Here is a 22,530-nt window from a genome sequence, read left to right as displayed (position 1 = left end):
TAGATATTGCTGAGGATTTCAAGATTGAACCTTCTCCCTCGATGCCTGAGTCCAAAGAAAACCCACAGAACGACATGGAGATGGTTGCAGAGGACCATCAGTATGAGAACACAACGGTTATTGAAGACCAGTTTGCTGAAAAAATAAGAGTGGCATATCCTAAAGATGAGGAGGAATTGGTTGATTTCCTCAACAGGTGCAAGATATCCAACACCAATGCCATGCTTTGCCCCAGATGTAGCGCAATCTTTGACAAAGAGGCTGCAAAATCTGTTGAAGGATTTCGACCACATGCCAAGCGCAAAGGAGGGTGGGTTGATAATCAACCAAGATTTGGTTTCAACAAACGGGGGATTCCTTATAAGATGAAAACCACAGAGCAAAATCCAGGCAAGAATCATAGGAAGACTTTCAATCCTTCTGCAACAGCTGCCACCGACACGTGGGTTTTCTCTGGGGGCAGGAAATCGGTTTATTCTACACCACCAACCAAATGGGTGAAGAGGATAGCCACAATACCTCACCAGGGAGAGGCTTCGAATACCAATTAGTATGCCTATAAGAACAATTACAAGGGTAAAAACCCCGTGACAAAAACACAGTGGCGAAGATACCAACGCCAGAAAAAGGCAGGCGCCTTGAAGGATATCACTAATGTTGATAAAGGGAAAAAGAAGCAGGAGGTTGTTTTCGAAATGGTCAAAAGACCAGCCACCGAAAGAATATTTCCCCCGTTGCCAACTTTGAAAGAAGACCTTCCGAAAGAGGATGAAGAGATGACTTCAAATTTCTCTGAGTCTGACCCAAGTCTCGATATAGTGTGCAATGTTGTGTTAGTGTTGCCAGTTGAATATGATGTACCCTCTGAAGTAAATGAAGTAGAGAGTGATTTCACTGAAGAGATGGCTATACACAAGCCATTGTGTTATTATGTCATGAACAACGGTTGTGTCGAAGATCAACATGCAATGTTCGAGAGGCCTGATGTTTCAATGATGCACCATCTTAAGCCTTTGTTTATTCAGACCAAGATAAATGGCGTAGGAATTAATAAAGTGTTGGTAGATGGAGGCGCCACTGTCAATTTGATCCCCAAATCTTTCTTAGGGAAGATTGGACTTGTTGATTCTGACTTGAAGCCACATAAAGTAGTTCTCACCAACTATGAAGGGACAACCGGGAACTCCCTTGAGGCGGTCGAAGTTGATTTAATAGTTGAAAGTGTCAAAAGAATAATTACATTCATGGTAGTCCCATCCAAGGCTAACTCAATGTGTTGTTGGGTAGGGAATGGATCCATGGTGTGGGGGAAGTGCCTTCTACTGTGCATCAAAGGATTGCTATATGGCGGGAAGATGGCCTGGTAGAGAACGTAGAGGCCGATCAAAGTTATTTCATGGATGAAGTAAACACTATCACCAGGAAGAACTTCGGTAAGCAACTTGCAAACATTTCTCCGGTTCTTTCTTTGGGCCCCAAATATGTAGTCTCAGAAGATGAAGTGTACACCATGAGACTGCATCCAGACAATTTTGTGTGGGAAAGAGAACTAATGGATCATGATTACCTGATGGTGAGTCATGAGGAGACCCCCATAGAGGAAAAAGATATGCTTAGAACAAGAGCTTCAGCATACAAGAAGGTTACTAACGACCTCATCGATGGAGTATGCAGTCTCACCATAGGGGTGAGATATCGAAAAGGGATCCATGATTAAGCCCAATTTTTGGGATAAAATTACAGCCTACGTGGCCGAAACTCAATTCAAAATGGCTAAAGAGGCCGAAATTTCACAAAAAGAGGTGATTGAAACTCCAGTAGAAGATTCTGCTAGGGACCTCGTCGACGACCAGAAATTGGATTGCATTTATGATGATGAACCTTTGGGTTTCGAGGAAGATCCCATGGGCTCTACTGTTAAGATGAAGGCACATGACCCTCTTGAAGAAATAGATCTGGGGATGGTTCCGTCAAGAAACCAACTTATATTAGCGTCAAAATTCCTAAAGAGTTCAAAGATCGAATTGTGGAACTCCTAAAGGGATATAAGGACGATTTTGCTTGGGATTACAACAAAATGCCCGGTTTAAATCGAAAAGTGGTGGAACTAAAACTGCCAATTCGAACGGACAAGAAACCAGTAAAGCAGATTCCCAGAAGATTTGCCCTACAAATCTTGCCAAAGATTAAAGAGGAGATCGAAAGAATCTTGAAATGCGGTTTCATCAGACCGGCCAGGTATGTCGATTGGTTAGCAAATGTAGTGCCTGTTAAAAAGAAAAATAGGACTATAAGAGTCTGCATTGACTTTAGAGATTTAAATCTCGCTACTCCCAAAGAGGAATATCCCATGCCTGTGGCAGAAATGCTGGTAGATTCAGCAGCAGGTTTCGAGTATCTAAGTATGCTTGACGGATATTCAGGCTACAATCAAATTTTTATTGCTGAAGAGGATATCTCTAAGATAGAGTTTCGGTGCCCGGGGGCATTAGGCTACTATGAATGGGTGGTAATGCCATTTGGCTTAAAAAAACACCGGTGCTAAATACCAAAGGGCCATGAATTCGATGTTTCATGACTTCATAGAAGATTTTATGCAAGTTTATATCGATGATATTGTAGTAAAATCCTCGACAGAGGACAGGCATCTAGAACACTTACGCCGGTCATTCGAAAGAATGAGGCACTATGGTTTAAAAATGAATCCATTAAAATGTGCATTTGGTGTTTGTGCAGGTGATTTTTTAGGTTTTGTTGTCCACAAAAAGGGAATTGAAATTAATCAAAACAAAACCAAAGCAATAATGGAGACTAAAGCCCCTTCAACCAAGAAAGAGCTACAGTCTTTGTTGGGAAAAATCAACTTTCTCAGAATGTTTATATCAAACCTAAGTGGCAAACCACATGCATTTGCGCCATTGCTACGTCTGAAGAAAGAGGATGCATTCAAATGGGAGCCAGAACACCAGAAGGCTTTTGATGAAATCAAGTCTTACTTGATGAACCTTCCTATTTTGTCACCTATGTTGAAGGATAGGAAAATGAAGTTGTACATAGCAACATCTGAAAATACTGTGGGAAGCATGCTATCACAAGAGGATGAAAATGGCGTATAAAGAGCCATTTATTATCTTAGTAGGGTATTGAATGATGCTGAAACGAGATATCATCCGAGTGAAAAATTATGTCTTTGTTTGTATTTTTCATGTACAAAACTCAAGCACTATATAAAGCCTTTTGACATTTGTGTTTATTCTCATTTCGATATAATTAAACATATGTTGTCAAAACCCATTTTGCACAGTCGAGTAGGCAAATGGGCCTTAGCACTTACTGAGTACTCCCTGACATATCAATCTTTGAAATCTGTTAAAGGCCAAATTGTTGCTGATTTCATCGCTGATCATTCAGTGGATGAACCATTGCCTGGGGGCATTGAAAGTCAGTGTTGGAAGTTGTATTTCGATGGATCCAGTCATAAAAATGGCATTGGGATCGGGATCGTGATCATCTCACCAGACAACGCTGCTACTAGGCACAAGTTTCGAATTAACCAATTTTGTTCGAATAATGAGGCCGAATATGAAGCCTTAATCACCGGTTTGGAAATTTTGCTCGAGCTGGGGGCAAGAAATGTCGAAATACAGGGAGACTCAGAATTAGTACTGAAACAATTGACAAAAGAGTACAAATGTGTCAAAGAGAGTCTCCTTTTGTATTTCACCTTAGCAAACGCATTGCTCAAACGTTTTATCCATGTTGAAATAAAGCACATTCCTCGAGTCGAGAATCAGGAAGCAAATGATCTTGCACAAATGCCTTCTGGGTACAAAGTTTCGAAGGATCAAGAGCACGAGCCGATCAAGATAAGGAATAAGCGCAGTTCGAAAGATCCTTTTCTTAAGAAATTGTTAACACCAAAATTTGAGGGCATGGAAACGTCTCACAAACATATACAAGGTGCGAACTTAGTTGAAATTTTGGTTATTAACAATTTGACTGATGATGATTGGCGAAAACCTATAGTCAGTTATTTAGAAAATCCTGATGGCACGACTTGTCGAAAGATAAAGTATAGGGCTTTAAGCTACGTAATTGTAGGGAACGAATTGTTCAAAAAGACTCCGGAAGGGGTTCTACTTAAATGTCTCGGAGAAACCGAAGCGTATTCGGCTGTTTCCCACACTCACAGTGGATCATGTGGCACACATCAAGCAGGTCATAAAATGAAATGGTTGTTGTTTCGACAAGGTGTGTACTGGCCAACTATGTTAAAAGATTGCATAAAATTTGCAAAAGGTTGCCAAGGGTGCCAAGAGCATGCTGGGATTCAACGCGTGCCAGCAAGTGAATTACATTCTATAGTCAAGCCTTGGCCCTTTAGAGATTGGGCTTTGGATGTGATTGGAGAAATAAAACCTAAATCATCGAAAGGCCAAAAGTATATTTTAGTTGGGATAAATTACTTTACCAAATGGATAGAGGCAATCCCACTAAAAGAAGTCACTCAGGATGAAGTTATAAATTTCATCCAGAAATATATTGTCCATAGGTTCGGCGTTCCAGAAACTATCACCACGGATCAAGGATCTGTGTTTACTGGTCGAAAGATAGTAAAATTTGCTGAAAATACAGGTTTCAAGCTGTTAACTTCGACACCATATTATGCTCAGGCAAATGGTCAGGTTGAGGCGGCAAATAAGAATATTATTTCGATCGTTAAGAAGAAAGCCAAGGGCAAACCCCAAAATTGGCATAAATTTCTAGAGGAAGCCTTATGGGCATGTCGAACTTCTCCCAAGGAATCGACAAACACTACACCCTACGGATTGGCATTCGGCCACGATGCTGTGTTACCAGTCGAAATCTTGCTTCAATCGACTAGAGTCCAAAGGCAATTTGAAATTCCAACCAATCATTATTGGAATATGATTTTGGATGAGGTAGTAGACCTAGATGAAGAAAGATTGATGGCACTAGAAGTTCTCACAAAGCAAAAAGAAAGGGTGGCAAAGGCTAATAACAAAAAAGTTAAATCGAAGTTTTTTTCCCAAGGAGACTTGGTGTGGAAGGTTATTTTACCCATTGACAAGAAAAGTCAAATTCTAGGGAAATGATCGCCCAGTTGGGAAGGGCCGTGGGAAATTCGGAGAGTTTTTTCAAATAATGCGTACAAAATCGAAGAGCTAAATGATGACCAAAGAGTTATGCGCATAAACGGAAAATATTTGAAGAAATACAGGCCGATGCTACAAGAAATTAAAATTGCACAAGAATAGTTTCGAATGGAAATTAAAATATGGCATTTCATAGTTTAAATGCCAACTAACGGGCAGGTTACATTGTAAGTCCCAAAATGGATAAGGTTAAACCATTACAAAATAAAAGTGCAAGAAATATAAACTAAGTAAAAGCTCAAAAGCCATCTTCGATCAAGCATTATTGTCGAAACCTGTTTTATCTTGGTTTTTGGGTGTCAAACATTGATTAAGTTTGAACCTTTTTAACCTTTGATATCTCATTTTTCCTTGGGAAGGGAAAAAATAAGCAAAACCCTTGAGAATCGAGGTCCGGGAGTTGTTTTCGCTACGGGAAGGTGTTAGGCACCCATAACGACTATAGTATCCTATAGGAACCGTCTTTACTTTCTACGCGCGTGCTTTATTTTTAAATGATATTTGGAAAATGATATTTACACCTAAGAGTTTACTAAGTGAAGAATTGGAGGGAGAAGAAGATGTTTGAATTTTTTATTTTATTTGAATTGAAGGAATATTGTTTCCTTGCCTACGTACCCTTTTAAGGGATCAAATCCACTGTAGTTCTCTTCCAAAAATGTTTTTGTTTTCGTTGGTTGATTTTCAGTTTGCAAATGGGATTTTGAAGAATAAGAGAGAGAGAGGCCTCAAGGGCATAAGATTGTGAAAATATGAGGTTGAATCAGTCATTTTTGCAAAAGAACTCTAAGTATGATTAAAATTCATTAAAGTTTTTGTTTAAGAAAATAAAGAGAAAATCAATGGGATTTTGATCCCAAAGTTTATTTAGAAAATTATTTGAGTGATGTTGTTCATATTTTTTGAAAAGAGAATTTTTGTCTAAGTTTCAAAGTTCCTAAACATACATCTAAATATACATTTCCTAAGCATACATCTAAAGTATCCATGTGATGTGTGTGCATGTGTCGGTGCTTGTGTCGGTGTACATCATTAGAGTCCATTGTTCTTTACATATGCCCTAGTTTACATTCTATGGTCTTGCAAGGAATTAAAAGCATAAGGTAAAATACAAGAATTCCTAGGTTTTACACTCTAAATTTTGCATGAATTTTAAAGTGTAAGAAAGATAAAGACCAAGAATATAAGATGGAGGGTGAGATGCCTTATGGAATGCATGAAACATGAAGTAAAGTGGTTAGTAGCATAGGGTATCATAGAATGGAAATTATAAGCAAAAGAAACACTAAAAACTTGACAAAAAAAATGATAAAATCCTTAACCTACAAGTAGTAAAGATATGCCTAAAGTTTATCATAACATCAAAGCAAGTATATGACCTATAGTTCTCACACCATGACAATCTCCTAGAGGCTTTATTACAATCAATAATGTGAGGGTTATAAGAACACATTCAAGTTAAGAATTATGATATGTTTAAACATATTTGGCACTTTATCTTCACAAACCAATATTAACATGACTTGTAAAACAAGTAAACACATACAATATATTCACACACAGTAAAAACACTTCAAAACAGCAAGAAATCCATTGCAAATTCACACTTCACAAATCAATATCATGTGTCATGATTAGGGATCAAGAACATGCACCTTTCACAAATTTTTAATGCAAAATATCACAAAATAGCAAGAAAAGTATCACATTATTAATTTTTTTAATATGCAAAATCATCACAAAAATATCACAAAACTAACAAGAAATATACATGAAATTCTTTTTAGAATTTTAAAGGATTTTTAGACTCAAACACATGCAAAACTTCACAAATTTTTAACAAAAAGCAATAAACAATTAACAAGAAAATATCACACATATTTTTAATCAAGATTTATTATGTAAAACAGATCAAGAATTACAAAAAAAATACAAGAAAACAATTAGGAAATTTTTTAGGAAGTTTAACAAAGTTTTCAAGTGAAACAGTGGTGTAAACAACAACATGCAGTGTTAAAATAGCAAGAAAATAGGTAAAACGAAATCCAGTACAGAAAACAGGCCCAAGCCCACACACATATGGATCCTGGATCATCAGGGAGCTTGTGGAACGTAGGATTGATCCAGGAACACTAACCCTAGATCTAACGGTGGAGATTCAAGGCCCAGGGGTGAACCAGACTGGTTCAAACGAACCGGTCTGGTTCATGCACCTATATAAGTGCAACAGACCAGTCTAAGGTCATTTGCACTCTTCGTTCTCTCTCTCTTCTCTCAAATCTAGTGAGAGAAGCTCACACTTCTCTCTAAAACTCTGTCGTCTTCTCCGGCGGACTTGACCACCGCCGGTGAAGATTCCGGTGACGGAACCCTAATCCTCTCCGATCTACATGGATCTAAGCCCTAAACTAACCTATTTTTCATGCTGATTTCAAATACGAGCTTAGATTTGAGAAATAAACGGTGGAACTCTGTAGATCTACGCTTGATGTTTCAGTTTCGAATCTTTTTCAATCTTTTTCAACTTTTTCGAAAGAACAGGTTCTGGAATTTGTTGATCTACTTCGTTTCACTGTTTATTTTTGTTTATAAGCCTTCGATGAAGATTTGAAATAGAAACGAGAAGGTTTTTATGAGTTCACCTGTTGGAAACTGGAGATTCGAACCAAGAGAAAGGTGAGAAGGATGTTGAAGCTTCTTTTTCGTCTCTGATGAATATTTTGATTCAAAATTCGAAAATAAATCGAAGTTTCTTCGTCTTCTCACTCTTCGTCTTTTTCGAACTTTTCTGGTGCTTGATTCTCTTTCGTTTCCACTTCGATCCTCTTCTTTTCTTCCTAAATCCTTCGTGATTGGGTTGGATTCGTCACTATTGGTGATGAATCTACGCTAGAATTGCGAAGGTGCAAATTCTATGATGAAGATTCCTCAGAGAATCTCTGAGAATTTGTAAATTCGGACTGATTTTGTGAAATAATTGTTGAATTGAGTTTTGCGTGATGAAATTGGTACGAATTTTGTGATGAATTGAGGTGGATTTTGATTCTGGACAGTTAGGGTTTATGATTTGGGGATGAAGTTCTTCATGAACTTCATCGTGTTCTTGGGGATTTTCTGGGTTTGATTTGTTTGATTCTGGAGAGAGAAATGAAAAGGTGTTTATGTGAGTTGGCAGAAAATGAATGGTGATCCTGTGCATTGATGACTTGGCCCGTATTTATAGCTGACATGTGTTACACTTTGGCCAATAGCTTGCTGACATGTGTTCCTGGGTTCAATGGAATGGTGACATGTGTCCTGGACCTTAACTGATTCGGCCTTGACTGATTTTTGGACTTGAGGGCTTTTCTACAAAAAATAGAAGTGGTGGACTAAACTGCAAATAATAAAAAGGACTTAAAATTGAAAATAAAAAAAGAATTGAGGACTGGACTGAAAATAAAATGGAAAATGGACTTCTTTGCAAAATTTGACAAATTCGGGACTTGACTAGAAATTTTAAAAGTAAAAGGACCAACAATAAAAAATAAAAGTGGATTAAAAATTTGTAATTTGAAGAAAATTTAAGCTCTCTTTGTCAAAATTTTACGTGAAATGACCAAAATGCCCCTAGGGACTGAAACGACTCAAAACGACTCAAATGCAATTTTATAATGTTTTTAATGGGGAATTGAAGCAAGAGCTTATACAAGCAAATTGAAAAGACTCAGAGACAACTTTTAAGGATCAAAAGAGTTTTAACACTGGAAATGACTAAAATGCCCCTAGGGGCTAGACTGACTCAAAATGACTTTAAATGTAATTTTTGAAATGGATTTTGACATGGAATTGAAACAAGGACTTATACAAATCAAATGAAAAGACACAAACAATTTCCAAGGACTAAAGTGAATTTGAATGCAGGAAATGACTAAAATACCCTTTTTCATGAATTTTGCAAGTAATATTGAAATAAAATGCAGAGAAATATGCAATTGATCAGAGACAAATTCAAATGACTTGAAATGCAAGAAAACATAGACAAATACACAGTTGAAAAGATTTTTAAGGGTAATAGACATAGCAGAATAAAATGAGAGATAAAAATGAGAGATAAAGTTGAAAACATAGCAGAAAACATAAGGGTAATAGACATAGCAGAAAACATAGACAAATACACAGTTGAAAACAATAAAAATGAGAGATAAAGCAGAATAAAATGTCAGTGTAAACCATAGCAAATTAGCAATTCTTCAAGAGTAATAGACATATATCAAAGATGAAAAAATATTTTGAGCAAGTATTTTTAGGTCCAAAATTAGGGTATAACTGTTATACCCTAATTTTGGACCTAAAAATACTAACTCAATTCTTCTTTTCTTGTATTTCAAGGCATTTGATATGTCTCTGATCAATTACATCTTTCTCTGCATTTTATTTCAATGTTATTTGCAAAATTCACATAGAAGGGTATTTTAGTCGTTTCCTTCATTCAACTCATTTTGATGCTTGAAAATTGTTTGAGTCTTTCAAATTGGTTTGTATAAGTCTTTGTTTCAATCTCATGTCAAAATTCATTTCAAAAAAGTATCAGTTGAGTCATTTTTTAGTCAGTTTAGCCCCAAGGGGCATTTTAGTCATTTTCTATGTCAAAATTTCTTTCAATCTTTAAAAATTTGTTTGAGTCCTTTCAAGTAGTTTGAATAAGTCCTCGTTTCAATTCTATGTCGAAATCCATTGGTTCGTTTTAGTCCGTTTTGTCAAATTTTAATCGTTTCACTTTACGTTATGTTCATTTTACAAATTTTAATTCAATTTTATTTTAAATTTCATTTTAGCCCTAAGAATTCTAAAATTTGCATTTTGGTCCTTGTGTCATTTTATTTTAAGTCTTTGTTAATTTTAGGTCAACTTTCGTTTTAAGTGCCTTTTGGTCAAATTACGTTTTGGTCCCCAAAGGTCCAAATATTGCAAAAAGGTCCTTTTTTGTCCAAGTCTTTGCTTTTAGGTCCTTTTTATTTTTGCAGGTCAGCCTCTTTAAAGTTTCAAAATTGCAAAAGAGCCCAAAGTCCAGAATCAGTTCAAGGCCGAGCCATTTCAATCCAGATACAGGTGTCAACATTTCACTAGTCATTAAGTACACATGTCGCCTATATAAAGGCCACATCACTGATTGCACAGCAGAGGAATCAATAATCACGCGCCAACTCATCAAATCACAGAAACAGATTCACACTTTCTCTCTCTATTCTGTTACGATTAAGAACACAGAAATTCCAAGAACACAAGAACAATCACCAAACCCTAATTCACCAGAATCACAAATGGAGCAAAATTGAAGAAGTTCTTCACCGTTCTCAGTGACTCGAAGACGAGTCTTCATCATCGAACGGAGTTCCTCTGCAATTCAAGAACCAATTCTCCACCAGAGGTGGGAATTCGTACGATCACAGAGGGTTTGGGAGAGAAGAAGAAGGAACAAAGAAGATTTGAATCAGAGAAGAAGAAGAGGAAGTTCATTGGTTCAGTTCGCAGCAACAGATCACTCACCAGAAACTCAGAGGAAGTTCACGAAGATCCTCTTCGTATTCTCGCTTGAATCTCCAGGTAAACTCTTAAAACCTTCTCGTTTTTGTTTCGAATCATCATCGAAGGTCTATAACACAAAATAAACGGTGAATCTTGATAGATCCATAACTTAGAAACGTTTTCCTTCGAAAAACTTTGAAAAAATTCAAAAAAAGGTTAAAACCGAAACCCTAAAAATGTAGTCTGTAAAGATTCACCGTTCATTTTGCAAATCCAAGCATGTATTCATAATCAGCGTAGAATTTAGTTCAGTTTAGGGTTTTGTTTCGAGAATTTCGAAGAAGATTTGAAAACGTTGAGATCGTAAGTTTCAAACTTAGATCTTTGAAGATTCACCGTTTGTTTTGAAAAACTGAGTTCAGATTCATAATCGTTGCAAAAAATAGAACGAATTAGGGTTTAGATCCATGAAAATCAGAGAAGTGTTGCCGGAATCTGGAATTCACGGCGGAGGTGATGAAGATTCCGATGAATCTTCATCGTCCTCGGCCGTTTCTTTCCAGAAACCGGCGGAGGAGATGAACACCGGTGAAGAGAGAGGTGAGAGCTTCTCTCACTAGGTTTAGTTTAGAGAGAGAGAGAGAAGAGGAAGAAATGAGCTGGACCGGCCTCTGTATGCTTATATAGAGGCCTGGACCGGTTTGGTTCATCTCTGGTTCACTCCTTCTTCATCTCAACCGTTGGATTTAGATTTGATCCAATTGGATCAATCCAACGGCTGTGCTGGCCCCCTGTAACCACGTGTATGCGCGCCCATGCCTGTTATCATGCTCCCCTGCGTTCTGGTGCATTGGATCTAGGGTTTTGGCTTCCTGGATCCATCCAACGTCCCTGATACGTTTGGATGATCCAGGATCCATCTCCCTTTGGGCCTGGACCTCCTTTCTTTGCAGATCTTTGTGTTTCCTCCTATTTTTGCAATTTCCTACACCTTTTTTACTTTCTGCACCTCTGTATATGCTCAAAATTACTTGGAAATTTCTACAAATTTTTGTGTATATTTTTGATGATTTTTGTGATGTTTATGAGCAATTTGTATACTGAAAATATTGATAAAAAATATTCTTGTTTTTTCTTGCATTATTTCTTGATTTTATGTGAAAATTCTCATGGAAAATCGTCCAAATTCTATTTCAAATTCTTGATATGTTGATGATATATGTTGATTGATTTTGTGAATACTTTGCTACTGTCTTGCTGCATGTGTGTGATTTTTAATTGTTTGCTTGCTTTACAAGTTACCTTTGTGTATAAATAAATGCAAGAAATATCTAGATTTACTTTGTAAATGTTGAGATCATCATGTTGCCTTAATTCTCGTATTAAAACCTGATTCTAAATCTTGAAAAATCACATTGGAATATGAGAGTTATAGGTTGCATGATTCTTGCATTTTATGAGTGAATTTTGGTATAGTTTTGCACTTGTTTAGTTTTATTTTTGTGAAGTCTCCCATGTTTTTATCATGATATTTTGCTTGCTTTATTTTACCCTATGCTACTAACATTTTCTTGTTTCATGTCTCATACTTTCCATAAGCATTCTCATGTCATTCCGTATCCGTCTTATTTCTTGCACTTTAAGTTTCGCCAAGGCTTAGAATGTAACACTTAGGATTTTCTTTGGTACTTTACTTTTATGCAATTTAAATTCCTTGCAAGACCATAGAATGTATCTAGGCCAATGATGTAATAAGGACAATGGACTCTAATGATGTACACCGACACAAGCACCGACACATGCACACACATCACTATAGTATATAGCTAGAATATGCATGTTTAGATGTATATTTAGGATTGTATGTTTAGATGGATGTTTAGGCTTTATACTTAGAAAAATCAATTTTCCAAAAAATGTGAACAACATCACTCAAACCATTTTCTAAATAAACCTTGGGATCAAAATCCCATTGTAATTTTCCCTTTTATTTTCTTAAACAAAATCTTAATGAACCTTAATCATACTTAGACTATCTTTTGCAAATGACTAATCAAACCTCACCTTTTCTAATTCTCATGCCTTTAAGGCCTCTCAATCTCCATTCTTTAAACTCCAATTTTCAAACTTAAAATCAACCAACAAAAAAACAAAAACATTTTTGGAAGAGAACTACGGTGGATTTGATCCCTTAAACGGGTACGTAGGCAAGGAACAAAATTCCTTCAATTCAACTAAAATAAAAATTCAAACACATTCTTCTCCCTCCAATTTCTTCACTTAGAATATCTCTTAGGTTTAATAAACATTTTCAAAATAGCATTTAAAAATAAAGCGCGCGCGTAGAAATTAAAGACGGTTCCTATAGGATACTATAGTCGTTATGGGTGCCTAACACCTTCCCGTAGCGAAAACAACTCCCGGACCTCGATTCTCAAGGGTTTTGCTTACTTTTTTCCCTTCCCAAGAAAAAATAAGATATCACCGGTTTAAAAGGTTCAAATGTAATCAATGTTTGACACCCGAAAAACCAAGATAAAACAGCTGGCGACTCCGCTGGGGGGATTCGAGAGTTACGCCTAGTCTTTATTTCCACGCTTGCGCTCTTTTTACTTGTTTCTTTTACTTGCTTTCCTATGTGAATAAATGTTTAATTTCTTGCAAATGTGTGGGGTGAGAATATCAAAAGTCCTGCGCCCGGGCTGAGTGAACTTAGGATTTAGGAGGGATATAATCGGCAATTCATTCCGGGGGTTGCCTCGTGTTTTGAATTATGCGATCAATCCTACATAGCTGAGGCATTTTGGGGCTGATGTTGTCGGCGCGTGTTGTCGCGTTTAGGCACTTTGCTTCTAATTGTTCTATGACGCTATGAACCGTAGATAACCAAACCCATCCATGGCCATTTTCTAGGGCGTAGTGCGGAGGCTAAACCGAGTGTTGTCTCGAGTTTTAGTAGTCACGCGATACTACACTCAAGTTAGACCCTCCACGGATAATCATGGAGCGAGTGTTGTCTCGTGACACCGTGATATATGTTGGAGAGGTTGCAACTTGGGAACCTTTTTAGAACCCGGTTACTATTATCCTAAAGCCCTAGATTCACCGGACACCGTGTCCACCCATGACTCCTCGACTTTGAACTTCAAACCCACCATGTTTTCTCCGAACTTGAACATAATCATGCATTCATGCATACATGCATACACGCATAAACTTTTTTCCATGCATTTATCGGAGGGCTTAGACAAGTCATCTTTTGAACATCACGGATGTGAACACCAAGTGATACCATCTCAACTAAACTTCTAGTTTTGCTTAAGATCTTCAAATAAAACCGTGTTTCTCCGTGATGTTCACGACCACTTTGACAAGTCTTCTGACAAAAAAAAGAGTCTTTTTTGCATTCGCATATCATGCATCATATGCATCATTCATCGGTCACAAATGGCTTCCCGTGCTCATTGTCTCCTGGTTCTTCTGCCGCAGTCTGAAAGGTGGCTCGTGCTCGCAAGATTCACCAACCAGATAGAGTTTATCAGACAAGATTGTACAAGAGAAGAAACATGGCTAACCTTGAGGAAGAGAATGCCAGCCCCTCGGGCCAGCCCATCGAAGAGTCTAATCTGGACGAGATTTTGAGGCTCATCAAGAAGAGCGATTATAAAATTGTTGACCAGCTGCTGCAGACTCCATCAAAGATATCCATCTTGTCTCTGCTCCTGAGCTCAGAAACTCACAGGAAAGTGCTGATGAAAGTACTGGAACAGGCCTATGTTGATCATGAAGTCTCTGTGGATCAGTTTGATGGAATAGTGGGTAACATCACTGCTTGCAATAACTTGGGGTTTGGTGATGATGAACTCCCCGAAGCAGGGAAACACCATAACTTGGCCCTGCATATCTCGGTACACTGCAAGTCTGACATGATATCCAATGTGTTGGTGGACACTGGATCATCTTTGAATGTAATGCCTGAATCCACACTAAGACAGTTAAGTCATCATGGAATCTCTCTAAGGGGAAGTAGCTATCTGGTTAAGGCTTTCGACGGATCTCGCAAAGATGTTCTTGGGGAAGTAGACTTGTCGATTACCATTGGTCCTGAGACATTTCAGATTACTTTCCAGGTCATGGATATCAATGCTTCTTACAGTTGTCTCCTCGGAAGACCGTGGATTCATGACGCTGGGGCAGTCACTTCTACTTTGCATCAAAAGCTCAAGTTCATGAGGAACGGTAAGATTGTCACTGTGCACGGTGAAGAAGCATATCTGGTTAGCCAAGTGTCATCTTTCTCTTGTGTTGAAGCAGGGTCCGATGAAGGGACGTCATTTCAAGGCTTGACTGTTGAAGGAGCAGAACCCCGGAGGGCTGGTACTAGCATGGCTTCATTGAAAGACGCCCAGAAGGCTGTTCAAGCAGGGCAAGCTGCTGGCTGGGGCAAAGTGATTCAGATCTTGGAAAACAAGCGTAAAGAAGGCCTTGGATTCTCCCCAACCTCTGGTGTTTCAACAGGAACTTTCTACAGTGCTGGGTTCATCAACGCTATTACTGAAGATGCTGCTGAAGGAAATCATGTGCCTACATTTGTTATACCAGGAGGCACCGTGAGAAATTGGGAGGCCATTGATATTCCCTTAGTCATGCATGCTTCCATGTAATGTGTCTTGTTGCTCATGTTTTCTTTGTTTTCAAAATAACAATCCTTTCGCTCTGCCCAAGGCGAAAGTGATATCATTGTAAGGGCGTGTTTGTTTCGGCATTGCCGTTATCAATAAAAGTTGTCGTTTTTCTCACGACTCTTTGTTTTTACTTTTTAGTGCCTTTTTCTTGGAAATAATGGTAATGCCAGAAAAAACCAAAACATCTGTATTTTCTTATTAATTTCAAAAATCTGCATGAAAAACATTTTTTCTAAAAATCATCCCAATCACATTATGCAGATTGAGCCATAATAAACCCGTTGAACACAGTGACCCTATGGTTCCTCCAAATTTTGAATTCCCTGTATATGAAGCTGAAGATGAGGATGATGATGAAGAGATACCATATGAGATCACTCGACTGCTTGAGCAAGAAAGAAGAGCCATTCAGCCTCACCAGGAAGAGATTGAGCTTATCAACCTGGGTACTGAAGAAAACAAGCGAGAGATCAAGATTGGTGCAGCACTTGAGCCAGAAGTGAAAAAGAAGATCACTCAACTTCTCCATGATTATCCAGATGTCTTTGCATGGTCCTATGAAGATATGCCGGGTCTAGATCCCAAGATTGTGGAACATCGGATACCGACAAGGCCTGAATGTCCTCCTGTCAAACAGAAATTGAGAAGGTCTCGTCCAGACATGGCTCTTAAGATCAAGGCTGAGGTGCAAAAGCAAATTGATGCGGGTTTCCTCATGACAGCTGAATACCCTGAGTGGATTGCCAACATCGTACCAGTACCAAAGAAAGATGGGAAAGTTCGAATGTGTGTTGATTACAGAGATCTGAATAAAGCCAGTCCAAAGGATAACTTCCCATTGCCTCATATTGATGTGCTTGTTGACAGTACTGCTCAGTCTAAAGTATTCTCCTTCATGGATGGTTTCTCTGGCTACAACCAGATCCGGATGTCACCTGAAGATAGAGAAAAGACGTCCTTCATTACTCCGTGGGGAACGTTCTGTTATAAAGTGATGCCGTTTGGCTTGATAAATGCTGGTGCTACCTATCAAAGAGGTATGACAACTCTGTTTCATGATATGATTCACAAAGAGATTGAAGTGTATGTTGATGATATGATTGTGAAGTCAAGTGATGAAGAACAGCATGTGGTGTATTTGAAAAAGATGTTTGAAAGATTGAGAAAGTACAAGCTGCGGTTGAATCCTAACAAGTGCACATTCGGTGTGAGATCCGGAAAATTGCTAGGCTTCATCGTTAGCCAGAGAGGCATTGAAGTTGATCCAGACAAAGTCCGAGCCATCAGAGAGATGCCAACCCCTCAAACTGAAAAGCAAGTCAGAGGTTTCCTCGGACGTCTGAACTATATTTCAAGATTCATATCTCACATGACTACTACCTGTGGACCAATTTTCAAATTGCTCAGAAAGAATCAACCTGTGGTGTGGAATGATGAATGCCAGGAAGCTTTTGATAGCATTAAAGAATACCTGTTAGAGCCACCTATCCTTGTCCCGCCAGTGGAAGGAAGGCCTTTGATTATGTATTTGTCAGTGTTAGACGATTCAGTGGGTTGCGTCCTCGGTCAACAAGATGAGACTGGTAAGAAAGAGCATGCTATCTACTATCTGAGCAAGAAGTTCACCGACTGCGAGACTCGGTATACAATGCTTGAAAAGACTTGTTGTGCTTTAGCATGGGCTGCCAAACGCCTGCGTCATTATATGGTGAATCATACAACTTGGTTGATATCCCGAATGGATCCAATCAAGTACATCTTTGAAAAGCCTGCTGTTACTGGAAAGATTGCGCGTTGGCAAATGTTGCTGTCTGAATATGATGTTGTGTACAAAGCTCAGAAAGCAATCAAAGAAAGTGTCCTTGCTGAGCATCTTGCTTGTCAACCTCTTGATGATTACCAGCCAATTAAGTTTGATTTCCCTGATGAAGAGATCATGTATCTGAAAGCAAAAGACTGTGAAGAACCACTGGTCAATGAAGGGCCGGACCCCAATAGCAAATGGGGATTGGTTTTTGATGGTGCTGTTAATGCTTATGGTAAAGGAATTGGAGCCATCATTGTAACTCCGCAGGGGCACCACATTCCTTTCACCGCTCGAATAACCTTTGAATGCACAAACAACATAGCTGAATATGAAGCATGCATCTTGGGCATTGAAGAAGCCCTTGACCTGAGAATCAAACACCTTGACATCTATGGAGATTCCGCACTTGTTATTAATCAGATAAAAGGTGAATGGGAGACTCATCATGAGAAGCTGATCCCATACCGTGACTATGCAAGACGTCTGTTGACATACTTTACAAAAGTTGAGCTGCACCATATCCCTCGGGATGAAAATCAGATGGCTGATGCTCTCGCTACTTTGTCCTCCATGTTTCGTGTGAACCATTGGAATGATGTGCCCATGATCAAAGTGCAGCGTCTCGATAGACCCGCACATGTGTTTACTATTGAAAACATGCCAGATCAAGCTAATGAAGATGTGAATGATAAAAAGCCTTGGTATTACAACATCAAGCAATTCTTGCAGAATCGTGAATATCCACCCGGTGCTTCCAACAGGGATAAAAAGACCTTGAGAAGATGGGCTAGCAAATTCCTTCTGGACGGAGAAATCCTATACAAGAGGAACTATGACATGGTCTTGTTGAGATGTGTTGACAAACAAGAAGCTGAGAAATTGATGCATGATGTACATGACGGTACCTTTGGGACCCATGCTTCGGGCCACACTATGTCAAGGAAACTGTTAAGAGCCGGCTATTACTGGATAACTATGGAACGTGATTGCCACAAACATGCTAAGAGATGCCACAAATGTCAAATTTTTGCTGACAAGATCCATGTGCCTCCACATGCTCTCAATGTTATATCTTCCCCGTGGCCTTTCTCTATGTGGGGCATTGACATGATCGGAAGAATTGAACCAAAGGCTTCCAATGGACATCATTTCATTCTAGTGGCAATTGACTACTTCACCAAGTGGGTTGAAGCTGCCTCCTATGCCAATGTGACCAAGCAAGTGGTTGTCAAGTTTATCAAGAATAACATCATCTGTCGATATGGTGTTCCCAACAAGATCATCACTGACAATGGTTCCAATCTGAACAATAGCATGATGCAAGCTTTATGTGAAGAATTCAAAATTGAACATCACAACTCTTCTCCTTATAGACCTCAGATGAATAGTGCAGTTGAGGCCGCTAACAAGAACATCAAGAAGATTGTTCAGAAGATGGTCACTACTTACAAAGACTGGCATGAGATGCTACCTTTTGCCTTGCATGGTTATCGTACTACGGTGCGCAGTTCAACCGGGGCAACTCCTTTCTCTCTTGTGTATGGCATGGAAGCAGTTCTCCCTCTGGAAGTGGAGATTCCATCTCTTCGAGTAATCATGGAAGCAAAATTAACTGAGGCTGAATGGTGTCAAAGTCAGTATGATCAATTGAATCTGATTGAAGAGAAGCGTATGGATGCCATGACTCATGGACAGTTGTATCAAGTGCGAATGAAGAATGCTTTTGACAAGAAAGTCCGACCTCGGGAATTCAAGGAAGGCGAACTTGTATTGAAAAGAAGGATAAGTCAGCAACCCGACCCAAGGGGCAAGTGGACACCTAACTACGAAGGTCCTTATGTTGTCAAGAAGGCTTTCTCTGGTGGTGCTTTGATTCTTACACACATGGATGGTGTTGAGCTTCCAAACCCTGTTAACGCCGATATAGTCAAGAAATACTTTGTCTAAAAAGAAAAGAACAGCGTGATAGGTCGAAAACCCAAAAGGGCGGCCTAGGCAAAAATGCGCTTCCCGGTGGATCAAAAACCCGAAAGGGCGATCCAGGCAAAAGTTAGGGACAAAAAAAAAATGAATATGAAAAAGCTCGCTGAGATTGCACGCAACTCAGGCAAGAATGAGCGCCTCGATGAGCCGAAAACCCGAAAGGGCGGTTCATGCAAAAATGAGGTTGACAATAAAAGACAAGTAACTATATCTGGCAAATCACCATCACCCCTTGGGGCATCTACAACTGTCAATAATTTTCTTCATCAGAGGATTCTGTACTTGTGAATTCAAAATTTCTATGAAATGTAGCGGTCATCGTGTTCAATGTATCACCAACCAATAAAATTACCATTTTCCAAGCTTTGTAAATCCGTGAAGTCATGCCTTTGGCTGACTTTCACTCTTATACATCAATTTGAGCCTGTGCTATTGTTTGAAATTCTACTTTTCTTTCTGCTTTCAATGCTTTATACAAAATATTTCCTTTCCATTTGATAATGTCAACATCTGAAACAAACATTTTTGAAAATTGAAAAATCTTTTTCTGTCTCTTTTGAAAACAAACCTGAGCAATAGGGCACATTTCAATGAAACATGCATGGATAAATGAATGTCAATGTCTATTTCAACACATGTTAACAGCCGGTTACTCCCCAGGATGGTCTGTGGTCAATGGCAAGAATGAAAAAACAGAATGAAAATAAAAAAGTTGAAAAATGCAAATGAAAAGCTCGCTAAGTTGAAAACCCGAAAGGGCGGCTTGGGCAAAAATGAGCACCCCGCTGATTGACAACCTGTGAAGGCAATTCAGGCAAAAATGGGGCAATGAAAAGAATTTATTCCCCGGTGAATCGAAAACCCGAAAGGGCGGTTCAGGCAAAAATGGGGCTTGAAAATGAAAAATGAAAGAATGAAATATCGAAAAGCATTGACCACAGATGCGAACATCTAATGTTACCCAGCACTGACACGCCTAGCAACGGCGACCTATATTCAAGAACTTTCCAAGGGTCCCTCCTCTACAAGTTTATATTGCCCTCAGCCATGGTTTCGATACGTCTCTCAACAACGGTCTCTCCAAAAGAGGTTTTTCCCCTGTGAATATGTTGCAGCACGAGCCACTACGTGCCCAACCTTCCAATGTTTTGTCTGCCTTTGTGAAACTTCTCTGTCAAGTTACAAACCAATCATGCATTTCAAGCATTCATACATGCATAATCATGCATTTTATGTGCTCGTACATCCAATGATCTTGTTATACCATACATACATGCTGCATTTCCAATTTCAATTTCCAATCTAGATCAGTTTCCACTTCCAATTCCAATTTCAAATCAATTCCAATCTCAATTCCAATCCAAATGGCAACCGTCAAATTCAATTTCAATTTCAATTTCAATTCCAACTGTCAAATTCAAATTCAACTGTCAAATTTGATGCAATTTCAACTCTCAAATCTCAAATCTCAATTTCAATTCAATTCAAATTCGAAGCAATCTCAATTTCAATTTCAATGTCAATCTCCAATTTCAATCCAATCTCAATGTCAATGTCAATATCTAATCTCAATGTCAATATCAATATCCAATCCAATCTCAATGTCAATGTCAATATCCAATCTCAACGCCAATTTTCAATCCAATTCCAATCCAATCTCAGTGTCAATTTCAACTCCCAATTCAATGTCAATGTCTATGTCTCAATCCAATTTCAATTTCCAATGTCTCTTTCAATTTCAACTCTCAAATCAATGTTTATGTCTCTGCTCAATCTCAACTTTCAATCCCTCTGCCAATGTCAATTTTCGACTCAATCCAAATCAATGCTAATCCACTCTCAATTTACTCTTGGGCCAACAAAAATGGTCATGTCTATCTCCAAATCAAGTCAATAACAAGTTACCCTCAATTGGTATCTTGTTAAACCAGACTTTCAGTTTGTATCTTGTTACTGGTCAAGTGCCAGGTTCGATCCAAAAAGAACCACTTGTACCTGCTTATATACCCATGCTTCCGGACAAACGACAAGTTCGATCTAAAAGAACAGTTTGTACCCAGCTTATGCTTTGTTATCGGTCAAACGGCAAGTTCGATCTAAAAGAACAGTTTGCACCTTCCCACATGACGTGGTGATGATTCAGCGGCAAGTTCGAACCTAAGAACAGTTTGTATCTACCCTTTTGTCTATATCTCCAGCCAAACGGCCAGTTCAATCCCAAGAACAGTTTGTGTCTGCCTATCTGTTTGTATCTTCAATCAAGTGTCAAGTTCGATCCAAAGAGCAGCTTGCATCTGCCTATATGTCTATGTTTCCGGTCAAGTGCCAAGTTTGATCCCAAGAGAACAGCTTGTACCTATCTCTTGTTTGTATTCCTTGGTCAAGTGGCTAGTTCGACCCAAAGAACAACTTGTACCTTGTTTTCTACTCCCTGGTCTGTCCACCCTGTCAATGTCCACCTGAATCCCCAGTGACATGACATGTTCTATGGACTCCAGTTGTTTGTCTTGCATTCATAATCAAAATATTGCATGGCATTCACATTTTTGAAAATCTGAAGGTGTATTTTTATGTCCAAAAGCAGTGCAAATGTTAATATTTAAGTATCTTCGTCCCGTCAACTCAAAGACTTCGTCTCTTGACTCTCCGGACAAAGAAACTTAAATAGGGGCAGCTGTTATACCCTAATTTTGGACCTAAAAATACTAACTCAATTCTTCTTTTCTTGTATTTCAAGGCATTTGATATGTCTCTGATCAATTACATCTTTCTCTGCATTTTATTTCAATGTTATTTGCAAAATTCACATAGAAGGGTATTTTAGTCGTTTCCTGCATTCAACTCATTTTGATGCTTGAAAATTGTTTGAGTCTTTTAAATTGGTTTGTATAAGTCTTTGTTTCAATCTCATGTCAAAATTCATTTCAAAAAAGTATCAGTTGAGTCATTTTTTAGTCAGTTTAGCCCCTAGGGGCATTTTAGTCATTTTCTATGTCAAAATTTCTTTCAATCTTTAAAAATTTGTTTGAGTCCTTTCAAGTAGTTTGAATAAGTCCTCGTTTCAATTCTATGTCGAAATCCATTTCAAAAATTACATTTGAAGTCATTTCGAGTCAATTTTGCCCCTAGGGGCATTTTAGTCTTTTCAAGTGTCAAAGCTCTGTTCAAATCTTAAAAATTGTCTCTGAGTCTTTTAAACTAAGTTAAGTGAACTTTTGTTTCAATCCCCTGTTAAGAATCCATTTTTAATTTGCATCTGAGTCATTTTCAGTCGTTTTAGCCCCAGGGGCATTTTGGTCATTTCACACGAAATTTCGGCAGAGAGAGGTTACTTTAAAGTACCTCATTTAAGCCATTGGTTCGTTTTAGT

General features: G+C 38.5%; 1 protein-coding gene across 1 annotated transcript; it reads left to right on the top strand.

Moving 5' to 3' along the window:
• Positions 1-3,278: 3,278 nt before the first annotated feature.
• On the top strand, positions 3,279-5,117 carry LOC146905790 (uncharacterized). The gene has a single exon (XM_085728640.1). The coding sequence runs from the start codon at positions 3,279-3,281 to the stop codon at positions 5,115-5,117; it is 1,839 nt and encodes a 612-aa protein (XP_085584766.1).
• Positions 5,118-22,530: the final 17,413 nt, after the last annotated feature.

This window comes from Medicago sativa, chromosome 7, assembly GCF_051527215.1.
Source record: "Medicago sativa cultivar Bolivia chromosome 7, Bolivia_mono, whole genome shotgun sequence".
Taxonomy (NCBI): domain Eukaryota; kingdom Viridiplantae; phylum Streptophyta; class Magnoliopsida; order Fabales; family Fabaceae; genus Medicago; species Medicago sativa.
The sequence above is the reverse complement of the archived record's forward strand: the minus strand, read 5'-3'. Positions and strand labels throughout refer to the sequence as shown.